The sequence below is a fragment of the Hippoglossus hippoglossus genome, chromosome 3 (genome assembly GCF_009819705.1).
Source record: "Hippoglossus hippoglossus isolate fHipHip1 chromosome 3, fHipHip1.pri, whole genome shotgun sequence".
Taxonomy (NCBI): Eukaryota; Metazoa; Chordata; class Actinopteri; order Pleuronectiformes; family Pleuronectidae; genus Hippoglossus; species Hippoglossus hippoglossus.
The window spans coordinates 4,196,487-4,205,385 of record NC_047153.1 but is presented as its reverse complement, the minus strand read 5'-3'; the positions used below and the strand labels follow the sequence as shown (position 1 = coordinate 4,205,385).

Below are 8,899 nucleotides of genomic sequence, written 5' to 3'. Positions count from 1 at the left end.
TCTGTGGGAGCTGCTGCTGCTGCTGCTGCTGCTGCTGCTGCTGCATTCACAGGCTCATCGTAAACTCCAGCTGCAGGAACACAAGCAACGTGATGTCAGGGTGAACCATTGTCCTGTTCATCGGAAATATCTGCTTATCATGAACTAAAACAAATAGCGTTGTTCTATTTTTCTGTGATGATGCATTCTGTAAAATAATAATATCATGTTTTTTTTTAATTATCTCGCAAACGAACATACAACTAAGAGAATATGCCTGTTTTTGATCTACGTGTTAATATTAACTGTTTAAACAATTTTGTCTGATGTGTAAATTATGGCAGACCCACTCGAGATGAATATTTCAAAAGTTCTTCCACTCCATGCTTTTGCAATTTCCCTCCAGCTTTTCTCATTCTCTAACATACGTATTGCAGTACATGCTCCACTGACTCCTCTATTTGGCAGTAATCGCATGAGCCAACTCTGACTTGAAATATCACGTCATGTGTTTTAAAAATAATCTCTCAAAACTTACTTTTACTGACTGGCTTTGACTTGATAGTTTTTATTTTAGTTTGACCTTATGTTCCTTTTATCTTTTTCTTTTGCCATTAAATGCTGTTGAATTGTTGTTGTTGTTGTTGTTGTTGTTCTTCTTCTTCTTTGTTTGGTTTATTGGCGAGTGGCAACCAACATCAAGGTGCACCCCCACCATCCACTGGATCTGCGTCCTCTTCCCTGCTCGTCCTGTACTGTACAGTTTATATTTTAAGGATTCTTCTTCTTCCTTTTCCTCCATTCTAATGCCGGCTACTTTTCTGTTGTCTCTGATTTTAGATTTTTCTAATAGGCTTACAGGCGACTACTGGCTGTCTTTGATTTGAAATGCTCATGTGTTATTTAGCTTGTTGCCTTTGATATTTTGTTCAGAAACGTTTTAAGGGGGGATGGTTTCTGAGTGTTTATCATTTATTATCATTAATAAATGAACACACACAGTTCCCTCATCACCAGCCCAGTTGGTTTACCCACAGCTCAGCGGAGTTGTGACTTTTCCCACAGCCCTCAAAGGCAGCGGCAGCATCGCAGCAGCAGCACCGCAGCAGCAGCATCAGCAGCAGCGGACCTGGCAGGTGTCTGCACCGGGGAAGCTGCGAACTGCACAGCGGAGCCAATGGAGGCTTGATACGGCGGCAGCATGGCGGAGAGAGACAAGCGGAAAGCCAGCCCTCCGGCCGGCCGCGGCGTCCAGGTGAACTCCCCGGCCAGCTTCAGGTAAGAGCTCCGGGGGGAGGGAGGAGGGCCCTGCGGGGCTCGGGCTGCTGATGGCCGGCTGTGTGCGCTGCGGGGAGCCGCTGCAGCTGCGGTTTGGCTCCGGGGGAGAGGTGCTTGTGTTTGGGCGTGTCTCTGCTCAACCAGGGGCCGAGGGGAACCGTGTGCACGTCCAGAGCATCCACTGGAAACATTGCATTTTAAAATGTGACGCGCACTTTTTGGGTGATCATGCACCGACCAGCAGAGCTTGCAGAGCGGCTGTGGGACTTCCAGTGTGGCCTTAATATGTTCCATGACATTTGACATCATGTGGTATTTCCCTCCTGTGACCATCATGAGCTTGTGTTGTTATAAATATACAGTTTTTTTATTGTTTTAATATCCACTTTGATTTATTCACTGTTTCTCATTCACTGTATTGCTGAGTTAACATGAGAATTAACATCCTAAAAAGTTAAAATCTTTGTAATATAGAATCTTAAATTATTAATATTCTATCATTCTATATTATTAATAATAAGGAGTGGGATGCTCATAAGATGCGAATATCGATACGCTGGAGCCAAATATCGATTTACTTTAGTTTGCACTTTTGCCAGTTTATGGTTATTTTACTTTAGGATGATGTCACATGTGGATAATGACTAGTGTGTTTGATAAAGAAGAAGTACTAAGATACGACTAAATTAACAAAGTACAGTGAATTAATACACAAATACATCTTCAGGGGTATTTGTATTCTTCTCCAGTTACCCAAACATTGTGATGCATCTGTATATATGATTGTTTTGTAATATATATTGATTATCGCAGAATCGCGGTATCGTGATATTATCGCAATCGCAGGCCATGTATCACATATCAGGTGCCCGGGTTTTTCCCAGCCTAATTAACAATATTCTTAGTTCAGTTTATTGCACAAAACATAAATACAAAATACATGAATTCAATTTAAAAAGTACACATGGGGTTATAAAGGTTATATATTGGTATTAAAGAGAAAATTCATAACATTTTAACTGTATAAGTAAAATAAATGAACACATTATGAGTTACAGAATCTAAAAGAACAGCAGATAAATGGGTGTTTTAGTTTTCGTATAGTCTTTGCTGTTTAAACCTGGCGTTGTCATAGCCACCATTTTACAGCTTTGTTTTGAATTTCATTTTCATTTGTTTTAATTGACGAATACGAACTGTCTACTTGTCTGATGAAGACATTGGTTTGCATGAATAATTAATGAAACAGTTCATATTCTGGCCACAGATACAATTATTTTGAAATACATGCATTATTCAGACTGCTGGTGGATTGTATCAGTTTTATTTTGGCCCAGATTAAATCCCCTCTTGGGTTCGAGAAGTTTGAAGATTCACTTCAGGCTCCGGGAAGATGAGATTGTGAATTTAGCCTAAATAATTCATCAGTAATGAATTGCATGAGAGCACGATTGATTGCAGAGGTTGAGTTGACGATGAAAATAGTGTTAGAGAGAGAGAGAGAGAGAGAGAGAGAGAGAGAGAGAGAGAGAGAGAGAGAGAGAGAGAGAGAGAGAGAGAGACCCTTATAATGGCGCCTGAGGAGAAGCTGTAATTCTTCAGTGGCGTTACAGAGTGTTGGGAGATCAATGATCAATATACAGTGAGACAGCGACACACACACACACACACACACACACACACACACACACACACACACACACACACACACACACACACACACACACACACACACCCCATCAGGCTCGGTCCGTCGTGTCTCACATCCCCAACCCTCCTCCCTCCTCCCTCAGATCATCAGAGCGGCTCCAGCAGTGTTTGATTCATGTGACACATAAAATATATAAATAAACCTTAAAAAAGAAAAGTGCCTCAGAGTTACACACGAACATACAAATCATCAGAGGCACAGAAACCGTTTCAGCAGCACAACGAATTAAAGATGCTCCAAATGTAAACTGATCATCAGCAACATTCAAAAAGACACAAAACATGAAACCGTACAACTGGAGCTATTTAATCAATCATTCATAATTAATGTCAAACGCTCACTTCATGTTGACGGATGTGTAATTTACATGTTAAAGAAATTAAACGTTGATTTAGAAATCGATTGAAAGTGCGAGCTGTTTGACAGGATGAATTTAGAACATAATTGATTTAGATCAGTGCTTAACACTCCGGCTTGTTTTCCTCATCACAGCTGAACTCATTGATGGTTGTAGTTGACCGTAGCGAGAGGAAGCCCGATAATCCACTCAGGTTTGGCGCCGGCCCAGAGCGGCCATATGTTGGCTTGATTTCCTCCGTCACCTCCTCCTGCCGGTGGTCAAATCCTCCGTCTCTCTGTGCAACCTGCTGCTGCTGGAGAACAGACGAGTGGGGAGATATTCGCCGAGTGGAGATGCACGAGCAGCGGATGTGACCCACTTATGAGGAATCTTTAAAATTTTCATCGCTCCTCAATGGGGACGTGTCAAGTTGGCGTTTACTAAGATATTCCTGTTTTTTTCTTTTAGCAGTTTGAACGTGAGATTTTACAGAACAGATATTTCTTTAAGACCTCCATTGTATTTTATAGAACAAAGAAATGCATGGATCTTTCTTGTGGACATTGTCAACCCCTGGCTAATATTTAGAAATAATTTTAATTCAAGTTCCATGAAATACATAAATACATATTGTTAATGCAGATTTGCACAGATTGAAAATGCAGCTCTCAAAAGCAGATATTTACAGATTTCTGTGAACGTCTCCCTAAGGATGTTGTATAACTAAATTTTACAAGATTTTTTACAATAAGCACTGACTTCAAAATCTTCAGCTTTGAGTGGACAGGGACGATTACACCTTGTCTCATTCAGTGGCTGTCGTCAAAGATGGACGACAAATCTCGACTTCCTCCCACTGTACAAACACCAGTCAGGCTCAGCCGCCAATCATGATGTTTCTAATTAAAACTAATTACCACAAACGTAAACACTTTAAACATCAGCGGTATAAGACCTATTTAAAATGACAGAAATCATTTTAGAGAAAAATGTATTTACCTTACACTTTTAATTTGGTCTATGTCTTATCGGTTTATATCCTATACTGAATCCAGCCACCAGGGGGCAATCCAAATGATTTGGCTTCACCTATAGGATCTATAATGTTGTCCATCTTCATTTAAAGTTTATACCAACACATAACCACTGATTTAGGAAGTGAACCCTTAATACATCAAGACACATTCCTGACGTGCTTTAAGAAGTAAATAATGAAGATAAAAGTAAAGTGTGTCCATGATCTCATTTCTTTCTCTAAGTCACTGACTTACCCTCTAATGTTTCTTTCATCCTCTTCTCTGCTGCGTCTGAACCGACTCTCTGACGAGATCCGCTCAGGCAGACGCATTCACAGGCTGTGGGATGTGAGAGGGATGTGAGAGAAAGGGGTGGGGGGGGGGGTGGGTGGGAGAGAGACAGAGGGAGGTTAAGGAGATTTTCTGAAGTGTCAGTTTCTCTGATCCGCTCACATCCGTCTGTTATTGACTGTGATGTTTTCTCGAGGATAAAGAAAAACTTGAATTCAGTTTTTTTTTTTTTAATCAGTTTTATCCTCAGAGGGAAAAGGAGAGAATCAGTCTGATTTGAATTTCACCCCCAGTAGAAGCTGACACTCTGGACAGTAATGGCTCTGGTCGTCCCCCCCCCCCCCCGCGCTGATAATTTACTGCTGTGGCTCGATTTTGCTGACAATGCACGTTCCATCTGATGGCACCTCCCCTCTGCTTATACAGTATGCTCTCTCTCTCTCTCTCTCTCTCTCTCTCTCTCTCTCTCTCTCTCTCTCTCTCTCTGTCTCTCCCTGTCTCTTTCGCTCTGTCTCTCTCTCCCTCTCCCTGTCTCTTTCTCTCTCTCTCTCTCTGTCTCTCCCTGTCTCTCCCTGTCTCTTTCGTGTCTCTGTCCTTCTCTCTGTCTCTGTCTCTCTCCCTCTCCCTCTCCCTCTCTCTCTCTCTCCCTGTCTCTTTCTCTTTCTCTCTCTCTCTCTCTCTCTCTCTCTCTCTCTCTCTCTCTGTGTCTCTCTCTCTGTGTCTCTGTGTCTCTCTGTGTCTCTGTGTCTCTCTCTCTCTCTCTCTCTCTCTCTCTCTCTCTCTCTCTCTCTCTCTCTCTCTGTGTGTCTCTGTCTCTCTCTCTCTCTCTCTCTCTCTCTCTGTGTCTCTGTGTCTCTCTCTCTCTCTCTCTCTCTCTCTCTCTCTCTCTCTCTCTCTCTCTCTCTCTCTTCTTACTGCTTTGCCAGTATTGAGGTTTGTCTGCCTTAACGAACAAAAAGATTTTATATTATTTAATCGTCCACTAGAGGGCGTCACCTTCTATTGACAACCACTTCTTCCTACAACATGGCGACGGAGGAGGAAAAAGCCAAAGTGGCTGTTTGTCCCAGTGCCCCGGTCTTAATGACATCATACAGACACCTGTAGTTTATTAATATTGATTAAATGAACGCAGAGTACGGACATAAGGCTCCTTCAGTTTAAATGTCTCACGTTAAGCATGAATGAGCCTGGATGTGTCAAAGCTGTGCATACGAGTAAACTTGTATTTGAAACAAACACATGTAGCTGCTTTATAGTCCAGCACTTTATTTTACTATGAACTTCATTCCAATTTTTTCCACAAGCTTGAAATTCCTTTTAGCCGTTTTATAAAGGTTTTGTTTTCCATTGCACAGCATTTTAATATTTAGTATGCAGACAGGGGTGTTTCAAGGGATTTTGTGGGCCCCAGGCAAATGGAATGTGGGGGGGCCCTGCGCAATTATCTTTGCTGTGGATGAACGTAATCAGCTGTTCTCAGTGGGGCCCTCCATCAGCCCGGGGCCCCAGTAAATTGCAGTCTACGCTGTGGCAATGCCCCCGTGTGCAGATTCTTTCTTCTGACAAAATTCAGCACAAGTTAACGTAACAAAGGATTTAATGCAAAAATGATTTAATGTTGCTGACGGTGCTGTTGACTTTATAAAATTGATTCAGACCAATCACACAAAGACACTGATGGTTTCAGCTCTTTGGTCACAAACCTCCTGGGGTCATGAGAAGAACTGGGTTTGTTGTTTTGACCCCCATCGACGTCACCCTCTTAATTTGCCTCCGCTGATGAGCTGTAAGGGGATTAAACATCACACACACACATAATAATGTAACGCAACCTGTACAGTCTACACTGGGATGTCACAGTGTTGAAGTGTGTGAAGCCTGTGTGTGAGCTCCATAGCTTCGGGCCAGTTACCAAGGTCTTGCTATGTCCATCTGGCTGCATGTGGGTATCTCAGTGTAGAGGAACCCGGATTCAGTGTCTCTGACTTTTTATAAAGAAAAACCTTGAGTTTGCTTTTTCCAAAGTGCAACTTTTATTATAACTTTTACACCCGTTGCCATTTAGAAGTTTAACAGGTTGGAGGAAGATAACAAGATGGCACATATACGATTTAGTTACATGTTTTAAAGCTGTTGTCGTTTGCATAGAGGCAATGAATTCTCCATTTACACATCCAGCAATGTAATCAACACAATACTGTTGTTTTTTAGCTTTAGCTTTAATTTCTTCACCTGCTAAAAAATTAAAAAGGACCTCTAGCTGTTAAATGTTATGGTATATATATATAAATATATATATAACTGAGTCTGTCTTTCTTTTGATGCAGATAAAATGCAGTGAGATAATCATTGTTTTCTAAAAGCTGTAAAATAAAAACTTAAAAGATGCAGAAATAGCTGTTGTGGGTGAAAACCATTTGTTCATAGACTGTTTATAAAGATGGACGACGCAGAAACCATCTTCGGAAAAATATGCTATGTTGTGTATTTAGATTTTTTGTTTGCTCCATGTTTTCTCTATGGAGGAGGCAGGGTTTTATGACTGACTACTGCAACCAGCCACCAGGTGGCGATAGATATGCTTTGGCTTCACTTATAAGGGGTTGTCACGTCCTCCATCTTTATATACTATGATCAAAGACTAGCACAACGATTATTCTGATTTATTTTTTATTGTATTTAAAAAAAAAATTTTTAACAAAGAAGCTGGAATTTTCCACTAAGAGGACGACTGAAGAGAAAGGAGAGATGGACAAATTTGGTTCAATGGTTCTCATGAATAATTGAGCACAGTGGTGTTTTTCAGAGAGAGAGAGAGAGAGAGAGAGAGAGAGAGAGAGAGAGAGAGAGAGAGAGAGAGAGAGAGAGAGAGAGAGGAGTGGCCCTCCCGTGCTGATGTTTCTCTTGTTGGATGTTCTGTTAACATCAGCAGTTCCCTGCAGTGGCGCATAGTAACATCTGATGTACGCAGCACAGAGTAAACATCAGAGAGAAAGACAGGAGTAGATTATATAACACTCCTCTCCGGCAGATTCAGCTCCTCTGCTTTAAAGAATTCCCCCCCCACTCCATCTCTCTCCCGCTCCTCTGGAAGAGCGGTAGTGGCGGCAGCGGCAGCAGCAGCAGCAGGGCTCTGAATCCATCGACCCGGACAAGCTGCACCCCTCCTCCCTCTCCTCCAGCTCTCTTCCTGCTCACTCCTCCCTCCATCACTTTCTAACCTCCTCCTCCTCCTCCTCCTCCTCCTCCTCCTCCTCCTCCTCCTCTTTTCTCGGCTGTGGATGCCCTCCTCACTTACAGTATGGACTCGGGAGGGGAAGGAGGAGAGGGCTGGATGGAGGACCAGTGGGAGAAATGGTAGGGCATGTCTCGCGTTTCTTCTTCCATCTCTTTTACCGGCATGCAGCAAACATGGCTCTGTGTGTGTGTGTGTGTGTGTGTGTGTGTGTGACCTTGTCAGTGTGTAACTGCTGACATGTTCTTCCTGCTATGTGTCGTCTCCTCGCACCTCAAAGCTCAGGGACAGCCATGCCCTTGAAGGCGAGTGTGCACGTTTGTGTCTTCAGAGGAGGGGTAGCGTGCACAGCAGGTGCTGCTGGTTTACGTTGACCAAAAATACGACCAGAGAAGCCAGAGGGGCGACTTTATGTTGTTGCATGACAGAAAGCGGTGGTGGAGCAGATGCACTGCATGGATGCATTTGTGTCTTCAGAGTTTGTTGTTGATGGAGGTTTTATTTTTTTGTCCCGGCTGTATGTGGTGAATCGGATGGGACGGTCCTGATCTGGGTGCTTGTCCTGGTCCTGTCCTTGCAGGAGGGCAAAGCTGATGAATGACGGTCAGCGTGCAGCCTTGTAACCTCTCAGTGGGAGAATAAATGTGTGAATCATTGGGGCTGAACAGGTGTGCACACATCTGTGCATGTGTGCGGAAAGTAAGACTGAACCATAACAGCACCACACAGATGCTGAGGACAGGGTAACGCCACCGTCCTGCTTCTGCTGGTGCATTAGCCAATATTGCAATAAATCAATGCTATAAGTGTTTGGATGGAAATCAGACTCATGGCAATTTAGGTCCATAATAATCTGCCTGTTTGCATTTTCTCCACATCTTCTATTACAAGAGGTGTTTTTTTTATCAACCTTCACCACAACATCAACCTTTTTCACCCTAAACTGCAAAAGAAGTACATTCTTGCATAATGTGTCTTCAGGGCCTAATGAGAATAGGGAAGAACTAATCTTTTCAGTGACAATCTGATGACGAGCCGTCGTGTAA

General features: G+C 42.7%; 1 protein-coding gene across 5 annotated transcripts in view; it reads left to right on the top strand.

Annotated features, from left to right (window-relative positions):
• Positions 1-1,019: 1,019 nt before the first annotated feature.
• mapk8ip1b (mitogen-activated protein kinase 8 interacting protein 1b) overlaps positions 1,020-8,899 on the top strand; it is a 41,401-nt gene continuing 33,521 nt past the window's right edge. The window contains exons 1-2 of one of the 5 annotated variants that reach the window (XM_034578609.1): positions 7,534-7,838; positions 7,869-7,975. In XM_034578609.1, the coding sequence (XP_034434500.1) occupies positions 7,920-7,975 (56 nt within the window). In that variant the 5' untranslated portion in view covers positions 7,534-7,838; positions 7,869-7,919. Of the gene's footprint in view, positions 1,258-7,533; positions 7,976-8,899 lie in introns of those variants that run through there. The other 4 variants (XM_034578592.1, XM_034578584.1, XM_034578601.1 and 1 more) reach the window with 4 other exon arrangements.